This window comes from Typopeltis vanoorti, chromosome 11, assembly GCF_054136105.1.
Source record: "Typopeltis vanoorti isolate ZY-2024b chromosome 11, IOZ_Tvanoo_1.0, whole genome shotgun sequence".
NCBI lineage: Eukaryota > Metazoa > Arthropoda > Arachnida > Uropygi > Thelyphonidae > Typopeltis > Typopeltis vanoorti.
This window is the reverse complement of record NC_143559.1, coordinates 57,681,687-57,707,436: the sequence shown is the minus strand read 5'-3', so window position 1 is coordinate 57,707,436 and position 25,750 is coordinate 57,681,687. Positions and strand designations below refer to the sequence as shown.

General features: G+C 37.0%; 1 protein-coding gene across 1 annotated transcript in view; it reads right to left on the bottom strand.

The window, feature by feature from the left end:
• LOC150101607 (uncharacterized) overlaps positions 1-25,750 on the bottom strand; it is a 278,417-nt gene that overhangs the window by 238,877 nt on the left and 13,790 nt on the right. Inside the window, exon 2 of the mRNA XM_090399855.1 lies at positions 16,385-17,087. Coding sequence (XP_090255981.1) covers positions 16,385-17,066 — 682 coding nt within the window. The 5' untranslated portion in view covers positions 17,067-17,087. The remainder of the gene's footprint in view (positions 1-16,384; positions 17,088-25,750) is intronic.

Sequence of the window (25,750 nt, the reverse complement as noted above, 5' to 3'; positions counted from 1 at the left end):
CTTTACTCTTATTTAACTCAGGCTGGACTGAGTTAAATAAGAGTACAGGCCATGTGATATCCCCAGAACAACGGAGTGAAGAAAGGGCTGGGAAACAAGACCTGGATGGGCAAAGAGGAAGTTCTTTTGCACACTCTAGTGAATGGGTACGCAAGAATCAATTGAGTAAAATAAGCTTGTAGAATGCAGAGTGTAGCCATGGCAGAAGTGCAAGGAAGGATACCACTGTCCCTAGTGGATGGTTTTGTTGAGAAAGTCCCTTGCAGTTTCCTGTTCGACACTGGAGCCCACGTTTCAGTAATTCCCATGTCATTATTCAGGAAGCTCATTACTCTTGTCTCCTAATAGTCTGGTTGAATTACGAAAACCTATTCAAATCATGGGCACTGCCAAGATTGGACTACTCTCAACAACCAAGGCTAGTGTAAAACTTTCCTTGCCCTGTTTCCCCGTGAGTCTCACACATGAAATGCTAATCCTCCCCGAACTAGCTGACACAAGCAATCAGGTCATATTAGGGCCTGACTCTTTAGAAAAGCATCACTTCATGTGTGATTTTAAGCACGAATCAATCTCTCTCTCTGTGGAAAGACATTCCAACCAAAATTTGAGACAGGTAATGAATGGGAAACACAGGAGGCCATGTGTGTTGACTTAAATCATTTAGGAGATCCAACTGAGTGGAAGAAAAAACTAATGCATGATGCTATGGGTTTGTCTGATACAGAAAATGAGAAGGCAGAACTCAAAATATTTTTCCAGTCTATGTATCAAAAATATCCAAATGCATTTTCTGAGGAGATTAGCTCTCTATCGTGCACAAACAAGATTGAACATGCTGTGCAGATTACATCAGAATCCCCCATATATGTTAAGCAGTATCAGACCCCCCCCACCTCAAGCATCTGGGCAAACTAGAAAGGCTGTTGCCAGAATATGAAAGGGCAGGAATCATTGAGAAGTCTAATTCCCGGTGGAACGGTCCATTCATTCTCGTGGAAAAATCGAACGGTGACTTGAGGTTTGTGCTGGATTTAAGGGAGATTAATAAGGTCACCAAGCCCATAGATTTCCCTGTGTGTAGGATTGAGGACTTGCTGATTGGCCTGGAGGGAGCGAGGTACTTCTCCAAACTAGACCTGAACTCTGGCTATTTTTAAATCCCCCTCAGGAAGGAAGATAGAAAGTATTTTGCCTTCACTACCAGATGGCAAAAATACCAACTCTGCTGACTTCCCCAAGGGGCCAGAAATTCAGCCATGAGTTTCCAGTGTCTAGTGAACTCTGTACTGAGCGATATATGTTGGGGAAGGGAGTAATCTGCTTCCAGGACGATCTGCTAGTTTACCCTTCTAACATAAGGGAGCACCAGAAAATCTTGCCAGGGGTCCTTGACAGACTAAGCAAAGCCCATCTATCATTGAAAAGTTCAAAGTGTAAATTTTTCCTGAGAGAAGTGGAATATTTAGGGCATGTGGTGAATGAGGCAGGGATAATTCCCACCAAAAGTAATGTGCCAGCTTAAAGGCTAGAATTCCCACCACAGTGAAACAGGTTCAAAGATACCTGGGCACGGTTAACTTTTATCGCAAATTCATCCCAGAGTGTTCTAGGCTGATGGAGCCCATAGGACAACTAACTAAGAAAGGAAAGAAATTCACATGGGGGGAAGAGCAACATGTGCCCATCAAGTTCTAAATCTAGCATTGACCAAGTCACCTGTTCTCAACTATCCCAAGCTTGGGCAAACTTTTTTTCTGGCTGCTGATGCCTCCAATGACACAATTGCCTTGGTAATAGAGCAAAGAGAGGAAGAGGACTTCAGACCTATTGCCTTCATTAGCTGAAAGCTCTCCTCTTCCAAAAAAAAAACTACTCAGTAATTGAAAAAGAAGCCTTGGCAATCATCTATGCACTTAGGAAGTTTTGATACATGTTATTGGGACGTCATACTAAGATCAGATCAGATCACAAGCCTCTGTCCTTCATCTCATCTATGAAGGATAAAAATCAGAGAATTATACAGTGGTTTCTCGAGATGCAGGAGTTCAATATTGAGGTGAACTACATCCCTGGAAATGAGAATGTTGTAGCTGACTTCCTGTCGAGGTCTTTGGATTCAGATCCCGTGGAGAAATCCTGCCCAGATGAGGAGATTGTCAGTTCTGTACTTACAGTAGATGAGAGGAAGAAGAAGGAGCTTACAAAACCCCAGTTTCAAGTCTGGTTAAAGACCGACATAATTGAGAAAAGGGATCCAATGTGGGGGGGGGTATACAAAAGGTTATTAAATGGTGAAAGGGGTCTATGATGGGAAATTGTTCTATGATACCTTGCATATAGACAAGAACGGTCTTTTGTTGTCGAAACAGGACGTTTCTGTAAGATGGAAAGAAAAAAATCATCCCTTGGGCGCTTTTCACGTTTCATGACTCAGACCCAGCAGGACACCAAGGTATTCATAGGACATGGAATAGAGTAAAGGATAGATATTTATGGAAAGGAATGAGGGAGGACGTCGAAGCAAATGTATCTTCATGTCAGCACTTCTGCTGACACTTATGTCAGCAGAAGTCGAGCATCACAGGAATAGCTCCTCTCCAACCTTTCCCAATCCCCTTGCGTCCTTTTCAGGCTGTGGCCATGGACATTGTGGGCCCACTTCCCACCACCTCGAAGGGCAACGAGTATATTCTTGTATATGCTTGTATATTCATGTGTGAATCGCTACTGGCGTTTCACACATGTTCGAAAGGGGAGACATCAACAAAAGATGCAGAATTCAAGAAGAGGAGTTGAAAGCACACAGACGCTGGAGTGCAGAAATGGAAATGAAAAGCCCCGGGGAATATATGGGAATGACCAATAGAAAAAAAAATAAAAAAAATTTTTAACAAAAATTTTTTTGTTGAGAGAGTGAGCCTTTGTTAAGTTCTGAATGAAACTGACACTGTATTAATTTATATTTTCTTCAGAACTTAACATGCATCTTACATTTTGGCATATCAGATGGACAAAATTGCTTGTAAATTACCAGCAACAATAATAATTTAAGAGTCTATTTATCTGTCCATAGTATTGTAATGTATTGTAATGTATTTACTGTGAATAGTGCATTGTTTAAACTTTGCTAAAATTTTATAAATATTTGTATGTGGCTGGGAGAAGGCTAATCAGATTAAGTACCGATAGCCAGGAGCAAAACACATACGTGAAGTACACATGCATGGTGGAAGGAGAGCACGTGGTCCCCCCCACACACACCACCACTGAAGAGCATGCTAGGGGAGATTAAGGTGCTAGGTGCTGGGAGATGTAAGGTGACGTGAGCAAAGAGGGAAAAATTTAATGACTTAGTAAGGAGTGTTGGGCACAGGATTTAAAAAGCAAAGCAGCACCAGCTCAGGGCTTTTTTTTTTGTCATCCTCTTTGCTTGCTGATGTTCGTCCCCATTCCTTTGAAGGATCGTCGAAGCTGAGATCGTGGGAGAATGCTGAGGAGTCCTTGGGAGATCGCCGGTTAAGGAATTGCCCAGCGGAGCTGAGTTCCTGATTACCTCAGCGACAGCTAAGCCTTGCCAAGCCAGATGACCAGTGAACGTCAAGCACCTGTCTTCGTCGCCAGAGATATATCCAGTCCGGACCATTCAGTAGGGATAATGCAGACCAAGAAGAATGGAAGGAGATGTTATATCGTGATATGTATGATGTTCTAATAGTTCCCCAGCAATTGATAAAGTAGAAACTTTAATCTGTTTAGTGAATGTATAAAAGAAAGACTGTAATTATTAGTTGGACATTAGGTTTAGAAGGTTGTGAATTTTATGCAAGGACTTTAGAGATATAGTTTAAGAGGGCAGTGTAACTCTGAGACATGAATGAAGAAATTAGGGTTAATTTTAATGTTAATGAATGAATAACCTTTAGTATTGTGGAGTTTAAGCTCATGATTTACCTTTGATAGAATGTTTTAACTGAACTGATACATGCTAAGAGAGAGTAAGAAGGGTTAGATAATTATGTTTTTCATTAGACTGATATTGAAGCTAGTATGTGCCAAGTATTTATGAGCGGTGCAATAGAAAATGAAATCGGGTAAGTCAACTATTGAGTCTAAAGAAAACATTTAATTACACTCTAATCAGATTACATATCATGAAACGATATGTAATCTGATTAAACATAGTTGTAAGTCCATTGAAGACGAAGTGTGCTCTGGACACCCGACTGAGGTCACTACAAAGGAAATGATTGACAAAATCCATGGTATAGTTATGGAAGACCGCTGAGTGAAAGTGCATGAGATTGCTGAGATTGTAGGCATCTCAACTGAATGGCTGTATATCCTGTATGAAAATTGCACGTGAAAAAGCTGTATGCACAATGGGTGCCATGACTGTTGAATGTTGATCAAAAATGCATGCGAAAAGACACTTCAATGTTTGGAAATGTTTAATAGCAATTTGCAGGATTTTTTGTATTGATTCATGACTGTTGACGAAACTTGGATCCACCACTACACACCTGAGTCCAAGCAGCAGTCGAAACAGTGGATAATGCCAGGTGAAAGAGCACCAAAAAAAACAAAGACCATTTTGTCAGCTGGAAATGTGATGGCCACTGTTTTTTGGGATTACCAAGGAATTATCATGTTAGACTATTTGGAAAAGGGTAAGACAATAACAGGAGTCTATTATGCATCATTGTTGGACATTTAAAACAACTGAATAAAAAATGGCCAAGATTGCTGCACAAAAAAGTGCTCTTTCATCAAATCAAGTCAATGCACCGTCCCACACATCGGCTGTCACAATAGCAAAAATTCCACGAACTGAGGTACAGATTGGTTCCACATCCACCGTATTCTCCAGACTTGGCCCTGTGTGACTACTACTTGTTCCCAAACTTAAAATTTTGGCTCGGTAGGGAAAATCTTTCTTCGAACAAGGATGTCATCAAGGCTGTCAATGACTAGTTTGCAGAATTTGACAAATCCTACTTTTTAGATGGGATGAAAAAATTGGAAACTCACTGGACCAAATGTGTGACCTCGATGGAGACCATGTTGAGAAATAAAGGTGATTGTTTCCAAAAAAATGTGTTTAACTTATTTTTTTTATCAAACTTTTCAAACAACCCTCGTAAAGGCAATCCAAAAGAATTTTATCATTATGCCACAAGCAAAAGAAAGAATGAATGTGGAAGAATAACTTTGATGAATGCAGATGGTACTCTAGAGACTGTTCAATTAATGAGTGCTCACTTTGCTAAGATATATCAACTAGATGTATGTAACACAGTGCTCCTGCTACATTGGATGAACAGTTAAAGGTGCATGAAAATGAGGTAGAAGAGCTGTTGCATAATCTGGATGAGAATTTGTCATTAGGGACTAATGGAATACCAGCACATTTGCTAAAGGTATGTCAGCCAAATTGACTAGGCCTTTCACTTATTTATATTACTTAAGTCTCAGCTCAGGAATAATACCACAGGAATAGAAGGAACATATGATAATTGCATTGTACACTTCCAAATCAAAAATTATAATAATCAAAGAAAATGTTTGAATGATTTGCAATTCTAATTTATTGCACAGAAAATAATTATTACCAAATATGAATCAGCATGTAAACACAAAAATGTAATATAGATTACAAGAAACCTGTTATTTGTAAGCATTCACAAAATTAGAATAAATTGCAACATGGTTCATAAAATATTAGAATATTCCAAATTTTTCCAAATGGTTTTGAGAAGAGCATAGAAATAGTATATATTTCAGTAGCTGCAGGATTGAGGAATCGTTTGCATGTGGATTTCAGTTAATCATTTGCTAAACATGGGTCGAACGAGGTGACATATCAGAAGTTTCATGTGGTGTCTCTATAGAAAAAGGCCAAACTCAACAGTTTATAGCTAAGGAATTGAAATGTTCTCAAGAAAGTGTAAGTAGAGAATTATTGAGACAGTATTCTAATAACTGGAGTTTTCAAAATAATCGCTGCAAGAGCAGTCGAAAGGTAATAAACACCAAGAGATGAGAGGAGATTGAAGAATATCATGAAGTAAAGCCACTTCTGAAGTACAAAGTATTTTCACAGGAGATGGAAAGAACTAGGTGTGAATGTGTCTAAATCTATGCTGTTGAGATTACTTCACAAATCGGCTTTTAAATCGTGTGCCTAAAACAAAGCCACTTATGCCTTTCAAGCAGAAGGCAGCCAGAGTGTGATGGTGTAAGCAAAGACTGTTGTGGGTCAAGAGGACTGGAAAAAGATACCTTTTAGCGATAAAGGTATGTTTTGTGTGTTCCATGGTCATCAAGGGATATGTGGTTGGTGTCTTAAGCAAGAAGCATTTGATAAAGAATGCATGAAATGTTCAGTGAAATTTGAGCCTCTCTCTCTCTCTCTCCCTCCTGGTATGGGCTTGTATGACTGCAGAGGGTCAAGATAGGCTGCATATTGTGTACGAAAGAGTCAATTCCAAAGTGCACCAAGAAATTCTTGAGCACTTTATGTTACCAGCATCGGAAGATTTATGTGATGGCGATTTTTTTTTCAGCAAGATTCGGCTTCTTTTCACACTTCCAAAACCACTACTAGATGGCTCAAAGAAAGGAGGCAAATCAATGTGATTTCTTGGTTGGCAAACCATATTTAAACCACAAGAATTATATTTAAACCCCATTGAGAATTTGTGGGGAATTATGAAGAAACGCCTTCAAAAAGTTGCCCCAAGAAACAAAAATGAACTTGTTTTTAGTCTGCAGACCACATGGACATGTTTTGATAAAAAAAATGGAACTGCTAGTAAATGTTATTTACTAGCAGTTCTGTCAACATGGTTGACAGACATGCCCAACCGTTTACCAACGGTCATAAAAGCTAAGGGGCTATGCAATAAAGTACTGCTGCTTCTCAATGACTAATATTTGAACATTCATTTTTGCATTATTCTAACATTTTGAACCATGTTAAAAATTATTCTAATTTTGTGAATGTTTTCAAATAATAGTTTTCTTATAATTTATATTACATTTTTATATGTTTACATGGTTATATAATCTACAAAATATGTAGATTTAGATGATGCTAATTCATATTTGGTAATTATTTTCTATGCAAAAATTAGAATTGCAAATCACTGAACACATTTTCTTTGATTATTCTAATTTTTTGATTCAGAGGGTGTACAAGGGTAGTGCAAAAACTGATGTGTAACTATCGACTTATAAGTATCTATGGCATGATAGTTAAAATTTTAGAGAAGTTTAAAGAACTTGCATACAGAAATGACTCTGCAAGGAGCAGGGTGGATTTACTAAGGGAAAATCATGTTTTAGCAATTTGCTCATATTGAATAACATTGTTATGGCCGAGTTGGATGAAGTGAATGGATACACCATGATAAGGCATTTCATAAGATACCAGATGAAAGGCTGTTGCATAAACTGGAGAACATGCGATTGGAATATAAACTCTTAACTTGGATCAGTGGATGGTTGACAGACATACCAAAAAGTGGTATACATTGAGTGTGAATCTGCCAAATGTCTGTGCAATTGTTTGCCGATGATGCAAAGATAGGCAGGGCAATTAAGGATGCTACTGATATCCAGCACTTACAAAATGATTTGAATAGTCTGGAAATTTGGGCAAACGAAAATGGCTATCGGTTTAATGTGAGTAAGTGTAGAATTATGCACTTGGGCATGATGAGATTTCCAGCAGCATATTAAATTAGCAAGGTTATGCTACAAGAAACTGATGAGGGTAGAGAACTGATCTTGGTGTAATGGTGGATAAGAAATTGAGTTCAACAGTCACATAGCAAAATTTTTCAATACAACTCAGAGAATAAGCTGGTGATCCTTGATATGCAAGGATAAGAAAATCATTTTGCCTCTTTATAAGGCTTTGATAAGACCACACATGGATTATTGTGTGCAGATTTGGTCTCCTGGATTCCAAAAGAATAAAGAAGCTGTGGAAAGGGTGCAAAGAAGAGTTATCAAAATTATATCCAGATTATGGAATTTAGATATGATATGATAGAGATCTATAAACTTTTCAATGGATGTTATAGGATATCGTCTGGTGAAATTTTTTGTTATAGGAAAGGCAGAGAGAGAAGTGGGGATGGGGGTCATCCAGGGAGGTTAAGTTTGCTCACAGTCAAGAAAAGGGCAAGAGCTAGGTTTTTCCTCTCACAAAGTGGTGATGGGTGGAATAGTTTGTCTTTAAGGGGCAGTGAGTGCATGTAATGTGAACAAATTAAAGAATATATGACAGCTGGTTTGGGTGATTTATAGCCTCCCTCAATGAGTCCTTGACAACCTGGTGGTCTCAGATATATAATAATAATAAAAAGTATATGGATGTACCATTTGGAAAAGATTACATGCCAAACTACAAAGCAGGAAATTATGACCAACTGAGAAGAATACTAAATTCAATCCCATCGTATCAGTTGCTAGTTAAGGATGGCAGTGTATAGAATGAATTTTAAAAAATACTTCAGCGATGCACAATTGGAATTTGTAAGGATAAGGAAATCATTTTGCCTCTTTATAAGGTGAAGAATAAGCATGGTATGAGTAAAATGGATGTGCAATCTTATTAAAAGACTAAGAAAAAAATGTGAAAGGAATACCATATGCATAAGGATTATGTCAGTTATCAAAATTACAAGGTGCAGGCCAGAAGCATTATTAGTATTGTAGGAGAAACTCAGTGAGTATGAAACCAACTGGCTCTGCAAACTAACGAGAATGCATAAGATTTTATTATGCAAGTAAAAAAAAAAATGCATGTGAAGGAATAACTACTGAATGCAGATGGAATGCAGGTGGCAGATGCAGAAGAGTTTGTTCAACTAACGAGTGTCCACTTTCACTTAAAGCTATCAAAATGGATTGTGCAACATATAGCTCAATGTTATCCCTACACTGAATGAAGAAATTCAGGTGTATAAGAAGATACTAGAGCTATTGCATACACTGAATAAAAATTCAGAAAGAGGGACTGATGATATATCAGCATGGATGCTAAAAGAGTGTTCACTGAAATGCCTTTGGCCCTAGCTGTACAATTTGAGACCAGCAAAAGGAAGATTCCACAGGGATGGAAAGAATGTATTATAAATGCATTCCACGAGAGTAGTGCAAAGACAAATGTACCTCATTGACCTAGAGCGATGGAGTTTGCATAAGAGTGGTAAGATCTCGCATACAGAAATGCACTGACAGAGAATCTATACTTTGAAATCAACAACATGAGTTTAAAGTATAGATTCTCTGTCAGTTCACAGTCAAGAAAAGGGCAAGAACGTGCTCACATTTTAGAATACGACAGTTCAGTTAGGCAAGGGGAATGGATATACTATGATACTTTTGGACTCTGCTAAGGTATTTTGACAGAACATAGCAGTGGTTCTAAACCAGTGTTCCCTGGAACGCTGGTGTTTCGCAGAAAGTGAATAGGTGTTCCGAGAGAAGTTCTGGAATTTATCATTTTTAAATTAATTTGTCAGCACAAATTAATTTAATGATGGTTTAATTGATGTTTAATTAATTATGAATTAATAATTATTAATTAATAAATAAACATGGGGTGCTTAAGGGTCAAAGCTGTATAACTGAGAGGAGACCTCCACATAGCCTATAAAGGAATGTGGAGAACTGACCAGGGCTTCTAACCTAATGCCCAATCCTCACCTTCTTGTGGTGCACCCTGTTGGGTATCTACTTTGATACTGAATGAACGAGGATGGGCTGGCAATTTGGGATTTAGCCGACCAAATTGTATTCTTATTGGTTAAACCAAAATAAAAAATGATGGTACACCATGACAAAATTTCATGTCAGCTGGGGCGTCGCTCGGTTAAACAAGGCCTCCCGTTGTTTTCGCCAGGGAACCAGGGCGAACAGCGAAAAGTCAGCTACTGGAACAAATCTGAAAACAAACCTCAACTCAACATCACCAGAGTTAAAGATCGGTACTATCAACGTAAGAAGCCTGAATGGCAAAGAAATGGAGCTAGCTGAGGAATTAGATAAGTACCAGATCGACATAATAAGGGTGACTGAAACAAAAAAAGACCAAAACTGGTGAGATCTTTCTAAGCAATAAATACAAAATGTTATATTCAGGCAATGACAATCAAGGAAAAGAAGGAGTAGCCATAGTATTCAACACAAAATACGAGGCTAATCATCTTGAATGGCAGTCAGTCTCAAGTAGAGTAATGTGGGCAAATATGAGAATGGGGAACTGGACAATGAGACTTATTTGTGCCTATGGTCCCACAGAAGGTTCTACTAAGGTAGAAGTCGAGGAATTTTTTGACGCTCTAGAAAAAGCAACTGACACAATGAAAAAGGAAAAGTTGGTCCTTGTTGGAGATCTAAATAGCAGAGTAGGAAATGATTGTGAGACATACAAAAATATTTTGGGAAAATTTGGAGAAAAGAGCAAAGCTAATAATAATGGCAAATATCTGTTGGATTTCTGCTCAGGACATGGACTGGTTATTACTAACACCATGTTCCAACATAAAAATGTGCACAAATTCACATGGAGAGAAGAAGCTAGGAATAAGAAAAGTCTCATTGACTATGTTATTGTTGATAGTGATGTTTTCTTCCTGGTGCAGGATACCAGAGTGTACAGAGGATTTGAAATTGGAACTGATCACTATTTAGTCTTGAGCAGGATAAAATTGAATTTCATATTGAAAAGAATAACATGTAAGAAAGTTTTAAAGCGAATAAAAGTTGAGCAGCTCTCAGATGTTAACTGTAGACTAAAATACAGAAAGATTATTGAAAAGAAAATGAAAGAGTTTGAGAACAGGAATCAAACCTTGGAGATTCAGTGGCAAACTCTGAAGAAAACATTGATTGATTCTGCCAGAGAGGCATGTGGTGAGGTTGTGTGCAAGGATAAAAAAATCAGAACTCCCTGCTGGACACAGGAAGTTAAAGAGGCAGTGAAGGAAAAGAAGAAAGCATATCAAAAGTTCCTGTCAAATAAATCAGCTTGTGCTCTTAGAGAATATAGAGACAAATGCAAGAATGCTAAACACTGTGTAAAACTAGCTAAACAAAAGTCATGGGAGGACTTTGGCAAGAATATAGAAAATAAATATCAAGAAGGTGGCAAAATATTCTGGAGGTTGTTGAAGAAGCTTAGGAATGGAGGAAAGAGTGCTGTAAAAGGAATTAGAGATGATAAAGGTGAAATGAAAACAGGAGAAAAAGATATCCTTGAACTATGGAGTAATTACTTTGAAAAACTGCTAAATGAAACAAGCAGTGATGACAGCACAGTGATAAAAAAACACTGACCAGGCATGCAGTCAGGAATACATATCCATACTTGAAGTAGAAAAAGCCATCAAAGGCTTGAAATGTGGAAAGGCAGCAGGAGTAGATGATATTCGACCAGAAATGCTGAAGTATGGTGGTATAAAAGTCTTACAGTGGCTGCACTGCATAGTTCAGAAAGCCTGGACAGAGGGACGAATTCCCGATGATTGGAGTAGAGCTCTCATAGTACCCATATATAAAAAGGGAAATAAAACTGAATGTGAGAATTACAGAGGTATTTCCCTACTGAGTGTTCCTGGCAAGATCTTTGCAAGTATACTTGAGAAACGGTTGAGAAGAATTGTGGAAGAAAAGCTTGGTGAAGAACAAGCTGGATTCAGGCCAAATAGAGGCTGTCAGGATCAGATCTTCACTTTACGACAAATAGTCGAGAAAGCATGGGAATATAACAAAGATCTGTATTTAAGTTTTGTCGATTTGGAAAAGGCATATGACAAGGTGCCAAGAGGGAAGCTATTCAATATGCTGCAGTTATATGGTGTCAATGGGGCATTATATCAAACAAAACTTAGTCTTTATTTGAGTTGTAAGTCAGCAGTTAGAATTGAAAGAAGTACAGGAAGATGGTTTAATGTTAAATCTGGTGTGAGACAAGGATGTACATTATCCCCTCTGTTATTCATTATCTATATTGATCACATTATGGTATTAAACCTGATATCAAAATTGGAGATGTTAATGTCAGCTCTTTGCTTTATGCGGATGATGTTATACTTCTAAATAAATCTGCTACAAGTCTGCAAGATTCTCTGACTAAATTGAATAGCTGTTGTAATAGATATGGTATGAAGGTCAGCAAGAAAAAGACAAAGACAATGAAAATAGGCAGAATCATTGAAAATGTCAACTGTGTTGTGAATGGAGAACCTGTGGAACAAGTAAAACATTTCAGCTACTTAGGCACGATTTTTACTGAAGATGGTAAATTAAATATAGAAATAGACAACAGAATCAGCAAAACTGGTATTGTGGGAAGTCAATTGAATAAATTCATATGGAATAAGAGATTAATTAGTCGGAACACTAAATTAGCTGCATACAAGACAGTGTTCAAACCAGTTTTAACTTATGGATCAGAGAGCTGGGTCAGAAATAAAACACTTGACCAAAGAATAGAGACCGCAGATATGAGAGTCCTGAGAAAGATTAGAGGCGTGAACAGATGGCATCAATGGCAATATCATATTAAAAATGAGGATATTAGGAAAGAACTTGACATTGTCAGCATCCAGGAATGAATTAGCAGAGCTAATCTCAGGTGGTATGGTCACTTAAATAGAATGGGAGAGGAAAGATTAGCAAAACAAGTGTTCTCTGCCAGGTTGGCAGGAAAACGACCCAGAAGAAGACCAAGATATAGGTGGATTGATACGGTACAAAGTGCCTTAGACGATAGAAATATAAGATCTGATAATGTTGGAGTCTTGACAAGTAATAGACTAATTTGGAGGAAAATTGTAGATAGGAAGTTAGTAATGATGTAATTTTTTCATGTAGTACTGTCATATCCTGTACACCCCTTGAGGGTACATGGCAGGAATTTGATGATGATGATAAATTAAACATCAATTAAATTGATTAAACATCAATCAATTAAAAATAAATAAAATTTTTATTGCTAATTATAATTAATAATAAATATTTTTAATAATTATTAATAAACATCAATAAATTATTGATTAATTTATTATTAATCAATAATTATTAATTATTGATTGATAATAAAAAATCAGCTAAATTACCAATTAATTATTAATCTATACATTGCAAAATAACCAAGGTGTTCTGTGGAAATTTAAGGATTTGTGAAGTGTTCCGTAGTCGAAAAAAGTTTGAGAAACACCGGAATATAGCATGGATGGCTATTACATAAGTTGCAAAATATGGGACTAGATTATAAACCATTAGCTTAGAGAAGAGGATGACTGGCTAACATTAAAAAGTGGTGTGCTGGAGGGCTGCAAGATTTAAGGTGACCAGTGGTCCACTGTTATTCGGTCTTTACATTAATGACACTTGAAAGGATGTGACAGGAGCATAACTGTTTGCTGATGATGCCAAAACAGCAAAGATTATGAGGAAGGAAAATGAAATGCAGCACTTGCAGAATGATTCTAATAGGCTAGATTTGTGGATATGTGATAATGGCCATCAATTCAATGTCAATAAATGTAAAAGTTATGCACTTTGGTATATATCTAATGAATTATACTGGAAGGATTATGCTGAAAGAAATTGAACTAGCAAAACATGGATTTATAATAATGTTTTACAGTATAAACACCACCAAGACAGGATGGAAAATAAAAGCAAAATATTATATATATATTAAAACTAATATTTTGCTGGTTTTCTAACCAGCATCAGAATAATTATAACTGTGATATGCACACAGCACTAAACTAAGTAATTGAGGAAAACAATTTAAATTGTAACTCACTCAGAACTTGGTTCTATTGTCAGTTACAATTTAAATTATTTTTCTCAATTTTACGTAGTTTAGTGCTATGTGCCTATCATAGTTATAATTGTGCTCTGATGATGCTGATTAGAAAACCAACAAAATATTAGTGAGTTTAATAAATATATTTTGTTCATCTCTTGGTGATGTTTAGAACGTAAACATTATCATGAATCATCAACAACACCTAAGCGTTTCTATACGTAAGGCATCTTGGAATTTTATTAGACAGGAAGTTCAAGTCTTGAGGTCATAACAAGGACTCCAAATGCAACTTTAGAAGTTAATTGCAGTGATGAAATGAGCACTGACACAAAGATTGGAAGTCATTTTTGCCTCTTTACAAGGCCCAGATATGAACCTCACCTAGACTACTGTTCAAAAAATGATAGATGATTGAGAATGTGTGGACTACGCACAGGGAAGCAGTGGAGAAAGAAAAAAAAAAGGGGGGGGAATACGACAGACCTACAAACTTCTGGAAAGATCATAGATAGGTAGATGAACTTTTTAATTTTATGAAGGGTCGGGAAAGAACAAGAGGGAATCCATGGAAGTTAAGCATGAATGCAGTCAAGAAAGGGGGCGAGAGCAAGATTTTTCTTTCATTAGAGTGGTACATAATTGGAATGGCTTGCCTTTGGAGGTTGTGAGTGCAGATAGTGTGAATGAATTCAAAAGGTATGACATGGTGTGGGTGATGTGTGGCCTCCTTTGATGAGTCCCAGGCTCATAACATTAAATACGGATATAAATCATATTAGTCTGTTCTGGTTTCATTTTCAATCTAAGCACTGTAGCCATCTTCCAATCGTGCATACAGAATTTAAAAAATAATCAGTTCTTTCCCCATTCCTCAACCATCTTCTCAGAAGGATTTCAGGAATGTCATCGCCATCCTCTACATCTGGGGGCACATCAGAAAAAAATAGCCAAGTCCTTAAAAAAAAAAAAAAAAAGTACAACCTCTACACAGCTTTTAAGCCCCCACTGGAAACTTACTACCCTTATCCATTCTACAAAAGATCAATTCCCTGCTCTCTCAGTGCAATCAACCTAATTTAAGCAAATACGGATGCATAAAAGTTCCCAAAATTTGGTAAACAATTGTGAAATGTCCCAGTTTACATCCTAGGCTGCAAACGCCCATCGAGGGTACCAGCTAAATAGGACTTTAGAGTCACCCCTGTGTTTCTTTGTGTATGTGTGTGTTACAAGTGTTATACTCCCTCAAGTGACAGATGAAATATTGTAAGCATGAAAATTAGTTTTTAATCCTTTCCTGGTGCTGTCAATATGCCAGTAAATCTCTGCACTTAAATACTTCATTAAATCTGTGCCCTTAAGCCTTGACAGACAGAGCATTCAGTTATTTGTCACTTGAATTGGCTAAGTGGTTAGCCAACTCAAGAATATGTACTGTCCAACAGGTTGTGGGTTAAAATTGCAACCTGGGCATGGTAAATGTTTTTGTGAATTTCATCACTCAGCTTTCAACACCATGCTTCTTGGTATTGTTATGGCTTGAAAAAGTTCCACGTTTGGTCTCTAAAGCAAAATCTAGAAATTAACCAAGTCCCCTGGTACTAATATAATACCAATGTATTATTTAAGAATAAAGAGCTAATAAGCTTCATTTCGGCAATGAAAACATTACTTAAATTAAGGGGATATTAAATCCCGCATAGTTTTAAAACCGAATAAGAAACTCAAAGATCAGAATCAGAGAGTTTCTTGCCGAATATAGTAAACTATAAAGTACTGGCGACACTAGCGTTAGCCAATGCAAGTGATCCTAGTACATAGTACAATACCGGGCAATACCGATACTTTATAGTTTACTATATTCGGCAAGAAACTCTCTGATTCTGATCTTTGAGTTTCTTATTCGGTTTTAAAACTATGCGGGATTTAACATCCCCTAAATTTAAGTAATGTTTTCATTCCCGAAATGAAGCTTATTAGCTCTTTATTCTTAAGTAACTTAATGGTTGCACCTGTTTGGGAAACTCGTTCGCAGAGTACATAAGTTCTTTTCACTATACACTTCGGTATTAGGTCTAGCTACTCACTGATGAAGCCTCAAAAATGGCTGAAACCGGTCTGGGTAGTGACCTCCCTCCATAATGTAATAACAGCATACATTTCCTAGGAAATGTGTTTTTACATTATGGAAAATACCTAAGAATAGCGATCAGAACCTTACCACCTTTGCAACGAGCTGCCCGGTATTGTACTACTTACTAGGATCACTTGCGTTGGCTAACGCTAGTGTCGCCGATACTTTATAGTTTACTATATTCGGCAAGAAACTCTCTGATTCTGATCTTTGAGTTTCTTATTCGGTTTTAAAACTATGCGGGATTTAATATCCCCTTAATTTAACCAATGTATTATATTAATGAATATCAACATATTATATTAATGTATTCATAAAACAAAAATTTCTTAAGTTTAGATAATTGATATTAGTTCATGCCAAAATCATAAAATGAAAGAAACAAACAAAAAAAAAAAAAAAAAACTTACCCTTTTCCAAATGATCAATTTTCTTTTTCTTTTTGGTGGGTGAATGAACAACTGACTGAATGTTTTCTTGCAATATACTTGTATTCACAGCAATGGTATTTTTTCCTCGAGAAAGTTTTTCATCTTCTTCAGGTTTCTCTAGGTCTATTTTATCTGCTTTATCCATACAGTGGAACTGTAGTTCATTTTCCAATTTTTCTTCTTCCACACCCTTCGAAACATACTGTGCACCAGCAGCGAAACTGCTACATACTTGGTCTTCCTCTTCACTTAATTTACTTGATCCAGGCAACTCCTCTCTTGGCAGAGAACTATTTCTAGAAGAAATAGTTTTAGCTTTCTTCTTTGGTTTTGAGGGCTTCACTTCAATTTCTAACTCTTCATCAAATGGTTCATCAGATTTTAAACCCACCTCTAAGTTAACCGGTTCATCTTTCTCACTTTCTCCATCTGCCACTTGATCACTTTTATCTCTAACTCGGCGTCCCCATTTTTTGAATTTTTTTTCTTTCTTTGGTTTATCTAACTTTGGTTGTTGCTGTTCCATTTGGTTAAGTCTCTTCTGTTCTGCAATTGCTTCTTCATATGATTTTTCTTGAGTGCCAAATACAGAAATGAGGTATACTATTATAGCCGAAACTATAAATATGCCTAAACCAAAAACAGCTATCTGTGGATCCATACTTAGACTTTCAAAAAAGATCTGCAAAAAAAAAATATATACACACACATACATTCAGTTATACATTAAAGAATAAACAAATACTACATCAATTTTAACATTAATCTTTTCACACATATCAGTAAGAATTGATTGACCATTTTTATTTATCAAATACTTTCTCTCTCTCTCTGTCTGTGTGTGTTTTACACACACAAGAGTTCCAAATTATTATAAATATTTTTATTCCGATTAATTTATTAGTAATGAAATACTATCTTTATGATAATCAACTATTTAGACTTACCCAAAGTCTCATTAATATTAAATTAAATTAAAAATTCTACTGATTTCAAATCTTTAATCCAAAATTTAGTTTTAAATAATGATATCATGATACACTTTGATGTCACCTCCCTTTTTTTTTTTACCAATATCCCTCTCTTTCTGAAACTTTAAATTTACTAAAAAATATTTCTCCCCCTCCCCACCAGATATAATTAACCTTTTTTAATTTTACATTCATCTGATTACTTCACTTGGAAAAATACTATTTATAAATAAATTGTGGATACTATGAGCTCTTTCCCACCCAAACCAATTATTATATGGAGCATTTTGAAAAACATACTCTTGATACTACTATTCTCAAACCTTCTATCTGGCAAAGATACACTGATGACATGTTCTCTATTTGGCCACATGGCTGAGGCAGTTTAGACTCCTTCCTCCTCCATCTTAGACAGCACCCAAAATCCAGTTTACTGTAAAAAAAAGAAAATAGCCTGCCTTTTCTAGATACTCTAATCACGTCTTCCCACCTTTTCTTTCTCAGTTGACAGAAAACCCACCCACAACCCACACAGTAGATACACAAACTTTCCAATCATCCCTCCCCTTCTCAACAATATGGTGTTATCAAAACCCTAATAACTAGCACTTCCAATCTCTCTTCTACCTAGACTGAACTCTCCTTTATTTCCCATACTTTTCTGTCCAATGGCTACAATACCAAAAAAGATCAAATTAATTGTTCGATTTCCTCGCATTCCTCTCAACATGCTGACTATAGTTATAGTATCATTGTTCTTGTTGGAATTAAAGATACCAAGAAATTATAATTTCTAGTATCATTGTTCCTTATATTTGGGGCACCTCAGAAAAAACAGCCAGAACTCTAAAAAAGTACAATTTCTGCATGACATTCAAACCTTATCTAAAGTTGGCTACCCTCATCCACTTTCCTCTATCAGTTCCAAGTGTTCACAAAGTTGCTTGTTCCTGCAACTTATGTTATTATGGTCAAACTGGGAGATCTGCTAACATCTACCTAGAAAAACATACAAAATATATCTAGCACTATAAGCATGGTCAGTCAGGGTTTGCTGACCATGCCTTGGATACCTTGCAGAGAATCAAATAGGAAAAAACTACTGCTTCACCAGAAAAAATACAAATTTGAAAGATTCAGCAGCAGAATTAAAAAAAACTGACCCAATCTTAATAAATATGGTTGTATTAAATTTCTCAAGATTTGGAAAACTAGTTCTTAGGATCTTCAAGATAGTAGTTTCTCACCATGTCAATTGCCTGACAAAGACCTGGTTTCTTTTGCCTGTGATAGAAAAAAATGTATTAGCTTTTTTTTTTTTTTTAAACAGGAAGTATAATAGATTTAGTTTAATCCTTTTTTTCAACATTAAACAGGAAGAGCTAAATTAGCTGCTCATGCATTGAGACAGAAAGGATTCCCCCCCCCTTCGAAGGCAATACCAATCAAAGATAGATGTACCTACTGAATATGTTAAATTTTCCAGCAAGTAAAATGCTTAGGATACCATACTACAGTCAGTATTCATACCCCAGAAGCTTAATTTCTAGTGAACATAGGCATGGCCAAGCTGATGTACTTGATACAGGACCAAGCCTTACTTCATATAATACACATCTGTTATATTATCACTAGACTAGGCCCTCTTTATTCTCTCTCCTTTGCTTTTCAAATTCTTGCTCCAATAGCATTGAGGGAACCCCAATGCTATTGGCATATTTGATTTGATGGCTAGGAACGTATCTTTCCCGTCTTGCTGAACTTTATTCTTCACAGTAGTGGGAGCCTGCCTGCCCTTCTCTCCCAGATATTTGCCTTACTTAAGTAGGCTACCCTTCTACAAAGCCTGGTCAAGCAAGGAAGAACTAAACCAAACAGCTCTTCCCCCATCCCCTCAAATCATGGATAATAAGTATAAATGAGGCCATAGAGTTCAAGGCAACAATAGCCATATAAAAAGCACAAATGCAACTCTCTCCCAATCACATGACAAACTGGAACAAACCCTTTGTGGAGATCAGCTCTTGATGAGAAACTTACACACTATAAGCAGACTAAGAACATAAAAGATAACAGAAAATTATATTTGTACCTACAACTGTAGGTCATTATTAGGACAAACAAGACTAGAAGAATTACAATTGGAAGCAGGAAAAGCTAAAATGGGATGTCACTGGATTGAGTAAAACTGAACTTGGTGAAAATAGTATCAATCTAAAGAATCGACATTATAGTTATGATGACAATAGATCCCAGAGAGGAACTGGTTTCTTAATTAACCATGCCATAAAAGATCAGATACTTCAAACAGATTTATAGAACTCTATACCTTAAAATAAATAGATGTCAAATTAAGAATTATACAAGTCACCAACCATTCTTTATGATCGTGACAGGACAAGGAGTCTAAAGACTCCTTGAGGAAGGTGCTAAACATCATGTCAAGAACTATCCAACATTTGTATCTATCTAACAAATGTATCTATCACATTTTGCCTTGAACTCATTCACAGTCATGGCACTCACAACAAACTCTGGAAACCTATTCTAGTCTCATTCACTACTCTCAAAGCAAAAAACCTAGTCTTAACTTCTCTACTGCTATGGTGGATGAAATAGAGACCTAATTGCACTTCTTATCCATGTTATTCAATAGGGTGTTACAGAATCACATCCAGATTTTGCTGGACATCATGGCCGGTTGGGGTGTTAACACCCCTATTAACTAAACTTCTACTCAATTTCCATGGATGGCCACTAGTTCTCCCACCAACACACCAGTTCTGAAAAATTTACTCTGTAATAATCTTGTAAAAACCCCTCAATAATTTGTGTCTCAATCATACCATCCCTTATTTTGCCTATCAACCAGTTTCTATAACCACAAATCTTCAGCCTGTTCTTGTAAGGCTCATTCCATAAACCTGCTACCATCTTGGTCACTCACCTCTGGATCACCTCCTCCTCATCACTAAGAAACCCTGGTGCCCAGATCTGCATGCAGTAGTCAAAATAGGGTCTTATCAAGGCTCAATAAAGTGGAGCAATAACTTTCTTGTCTCTGCTCAAAGTATTCTTCAGTAACCAAGTGATCTGATGAGCTGCTTTAGCCACTTTTGCTATGTGCGACCTAAACTTTAACTCCACATCCACTAACACTCCCAAATTTCTGGCTTCGTCAATTTCCTGGAGGAGTACAATTCCACAAATGTGGTATACAGATGGTCAACTTTTCACCCCAAAATACATAACCTTACACTATGCCATATTAAAGTGACATCCATTCTCCTTTTCCCAGTCTGCCAATATATTCAAATCATCCTACAAAATTTTGACATTTATCTGTATTAACTATTGCTCGATCCAACTTTGAATCATCAGCAAAAAACTATATAAGAAAGGATCCAAGAGAAACTCTTGGATCCTTTCCTATATTGTTAATGAACAAATTAAACAGTAGCGGTCCAAGAACAGAATCCTGTGGCACACAGATAGTCACAGGCCTGAACTACTCCTGAATAAACTATTTTCTAATATTCACTCCATCAACCACTATCCTATTCATCTCACCAACCCTATATCCATCCCCATGTGCTGCAGTTTATTGATTAGAATTCTATGTGGTATCCTGTCAAAGGCCTTTGCAAAGTCCAGAAGTATCACTGTAAACTCTAGAATTTTTTAGTGATAAAAAATTCTAGAGGGTATAATGCTGGGTATAGAAACAATGGCATTTTTATGCTTTATACCAATGCCAGGAGTATTCGGAATAAGGGAGAGGAATTGGTCGCACTGATAGCATCAGCCTGGCCAAAGATTATTGGGATCACTGAGACGTGGTTGACAGAAGAGGATATAATAACAGGAATAGAAGTTGCTGGGTACAGCATTTTTCGGCAGGATAGGAAGGGAAAGCGTGATGGTGGAGTACTGCTTATGATAAGTGACGACCTATGTCCTCTAAGAGTGGAGGCTTTGGAAGGCTGTGACACTAATGATTTTGAAAACATATGGTGTGAGGTGGACAAGACAGGATACTTAGTGGGGTGTTGCTACAGACCAAGGAGCACAGAGGGTGGGGACCAGGATATGTTGAGACAGTTAAGTGTGGCAAGTCAAGAAGAACGATTGTTATGGGAGATTTTAACTACAGCAGTATACATTGGGGAAAAGGAAGATGCATGTAGCAATAAGGAAATGGAATTTCAAGAATTCTTGAGGGACAAATGTCTTAGGCAACATGTAACAGAGGGAACAAGCGGTTCAAGAGTTTTGGATTAGGTTATAGCATCAGAAGAGCTGATAATAACTGAGATACATCTCTCCCACCAGTTGGAGAGAGTGACCATATGGTTTTGACTTGGATAGACAATGAATAGACATGCAGGAGTATCAAAGAGACGGGAACGTATGTGGAATTAAAAAGCAGGTGATTATAATAGTCTTAGACGTCAACTTGGGGAAGTTTCATGGAGGGAGGAATTGGAAGGCCAGGATATCATTAGTGCTTGGGAAATTGTGAAGGAATATTTGTTAGTTGCAATGGTAAGCTGTATTCCACAAGTGAAGACGAGGACACAATTTGGAGTGAAGTGGATGACAAACAATATTAAACATGAGCTACATGCGAAAAAGAGGCTATGGAAGAGATATAAGGAGACAGGTGAAGAGAAGATGCATGAAGAATATAAGACACAGGCCAGAAGAGTGACTAATATGGTAAGGAAGGCGAAACTGGAATATGAGAAAAGATTGGCCCTTAGATGCAAGGAAAATCCTAGGGAATTTTTTTTTAGCTATGTGGACAGTAGGAGGAGAAATGACTGTGGAAGAATGACATTGTGAGTAAAAATGGGAATAGAGTGACTGATGCAGAGGACAGAGTGGAATTGTTCAATGAACACTTTATTGGAGAATTCATCCTGGAGGAGTCAGTTTGAATACTAGAGTGATAGAGCAGGTTCGAGGTGCAGGAGGAGAGTGTGTTCCACATACTGAGTACTCTGGATGTTAGTAAAGCTGTGTATGACTGGATGGTATTTCACAATGAGTTTTGAGAGAATGTGCTAAGGAACTGACAGTGCCCTTGACCTGGCTTTTCAATGAAAGTCTGGCTGCAGGAAAGATGCCCATGGAATGGAAGGAAGGTAAGATAGTGCCATTGCATAAGGGCGGTAGCAGACTGGAAGTGTCTAATTATAGGCCAGTTTGTGTGTCACCAGTAGTCAGTAAGATCGTGGAGAAAGTAGTGAGGCACCATATACAGCATTGGGCAGATGAGGGTAATGTTATCAGTGAGAGTCAACATGAATTTGTGAAGGAGTGCTCTTGTTTTAGCAATATGCTAGCCTTTTATGATAAAGTTACAAGAGTATTAGATGAGGGAAAGGCATATACTGCCATTTTCCAAGACTTAGCAAAGGCATTTGACAGGGTCCCACATGATAAGTTGATATTCAAGTTGCAGCACATGGGTCTAGATGTCAGATTGGTCAACTGGATTCAGGATTGGCTGTCTGATAGGTATCAGAGAATTGTGTATGGTGGAGCAATATCAAAGATGCAGAAGGTTGCAAATGGGGTTCCACAGGGCTCAGTACTGGGACCTATATTGTTTAACCTCTATATCAATGACATTGTCCGTGGATTGCAAGGGGATATTCAGTTGTTTGCAGATGATGCGAATCTGGGAAGGGTTATTAGCAATAGTGCAGATGTGGTAGCCCTGCAAGAGAATTTGAATAAGCTAGATAGATGGGCAAATGAATGGGGTATCAGTTTAATGCAGCAAAATGTAAGGTCTTGAAGTTTGGGACACATCGATGGGACGCTGCATACTCTATGGAAGGAGTTGAACTGGAGGAAGTAAGAGAAACAAAAGACTGGGTTTGATGATTGATAGAAACCTGAAATTTAGGGGACACGTTGCAAAGGTAGTGAAGGTAACACAGAGGATTGCTGTAATAATGAGAAGGACACTGACCTACAGAGATAAAATGGTTATCATTCTGTTGTATAAGACTGATCAAACCACACTTAGACTATTGTTCTCCGATCTGGTCCCCAGGATTTGAAGGGGATAAATTAACTGTGAATAGGGTTCAAAGGCAGATAATAACAATTTGTGTCAGGACTGTACAATGTTAGTTATGAGGATTGGCTGAGGGAGTGTGGACTGCAGAGTTTGGTGGATAGAAGGAGGAGGGGTGATATGATTGAGACTTTTAAAACTGTTGAGAGGTGGTTACAGGATTGACACTGGGGAGTTCTTACGCTTGGTTGAACAGCAGGAAGGAGTCATGACAAGGGGCCATCCCTGGAAGTTACGAAAGGAAACTGTGAGAAAGAGGTGAGGAGTGGTTTCTTTGCATGAAGGGTGGTTGAACCATGGAATGCATTGCCTGATGGAGTGGTGAGAGCAAGAACTGTTAATGCATTTAAGGAGTGGTATGATAGACTTTGTGTTTCCTAGGAGGGACCTCCCTCGATGAGTGTTGATAGACTTGTGTTTCTTAGAAAGGACCTCCCATGATGAGTCTTTTGACTCCATGGAGGCCTGAATAATAATAATAATAAACCCATTACCTTTATCAAATTCAGCTGTCACTGTATTATAAAATGTGAGCAAGTTACTGAGGCATGACCTACCCTTCATAAAACCATGGAAATGTTCCCCTAACCTAAAGAAGTCAAATTTAATTCGCCAAAAATCTGGAAGATAGATTTTAAGGCCACATTTAGTCTGAAATGTTCTAAATTCACTTTGTTTTCATCTGGCTCCTAGATGGTGCCTTGTTATGGCATCCATTCCTTTTCAATTAAAATGTGAAAAGTTTCTACAACAATATAACTGATGTGTGTTGGAAAACACTTGATTTGTACTCTGAATATGCTGGTGAGAAATCCAGCAAAATGCTAATAAGTTCCATAATTATTTTCTTCTGGTGTTGTTTATACTATGAAGCACGCGTATGATTTAATTAAACTTCCTTTCCCTAACTTGCAAGTCTATCATACCCACTTCATTTTGATTGTCCAAAGTTTGGAAGTTACAATCCTTCAAACTCTCCTCATAATATCAGAGTCCTAATATTGCCTTAGTTATTTATCACTAGATTTCTTTTAGTTTCTTCATTACAATGGAAACCAAGTTACAAAAATCTATGTACAATACAATAATCTACATACTGTCTGATCAAGGGTTTGTACAGTGGTTTGGCCATCTCCTTATTACACTAGTAAAATGGTGTGAGACTTTATAACTAACAAACTAACCTGTTTTTAGCTGTAAAATTTAATGCCTGTCAACTACCATACCAGATTCTGAATTTCATCTATTTCTGGAGAAGCTCCACTAATACAGTACACAGCTTATACATTAATGACATGAAACAGCAAATTTGCATTTTTTTTTTTTTAGTGTAATTAAATTTTTTTCCTAGAACTTGATATCTAGAAAAAAAATTATAATTTCTTATAACGTTTACCAACTTTGATCATCAGTAAACAATTGTTTATCTCAAGTAAAACTATATGAAATATTGATAATCAAATTGAACAGCAGAAGCAGTAAACAAGATGGATCCCTTGCCACTATAGGTTATTCCTATTTTCTAAGACTGCCTCCCCATGTAACTTGCTAATATATCATATCATATTTAATCTTACTTATCTTGCTTGCTCACCTATTGTTTATTTGTTTGTATTCCTCAACTTTTTTATTTTTATTTTAATTTGTTGCACAACAAACTTCAAAAATCCCAATACTTTCAACACTATAACAGAACAAACTCTATAACAAGACTTCTTTCCTACTTCTTTTAAGTTTTCATCAGCCTTTTCCCATCTACTGCTGGACATAAGCCTAGGTAAATTTCCAGTTCTGTCCTTAACTAACGTTCACTGACTAAATCAAACCCTTGTTCTTTGGTGAGCTTTACTTTTCTTAGCATCCACTCAGTGCTTAATTCTGACCGTCTCTCATCTGCTAATTACATGCTTCACAATATTCTCCACTCTCGTCATCACTTCTTTAATTCTATTTGTTTTATGTAGAGCATTCTTCTCTCCATGCAACATGTTTTTTTGGTCTTTGTCCATGTCTCACTCCTGTAGGTCAACAATGGAATAAAGCATGTACTAAACAGGTTTTTTTTTTTAAGCATGCAGATAAATCTCTGATAATCTTTAAGCAACCAAAATGCTTCATTCTAATGTGATTCTTTTATTTATTTCTCCTTAAAACTACTAGCTCTCTGAGAAAAATAATCATCCATAATTTCAGCAAAAATGGCTAATTTTAGTTCAGTTTAATCAGAATTGACAAATTTTAATTGTTATTCTTTAAGCTTTTTTTTTTTCTCTACTTTCCCAG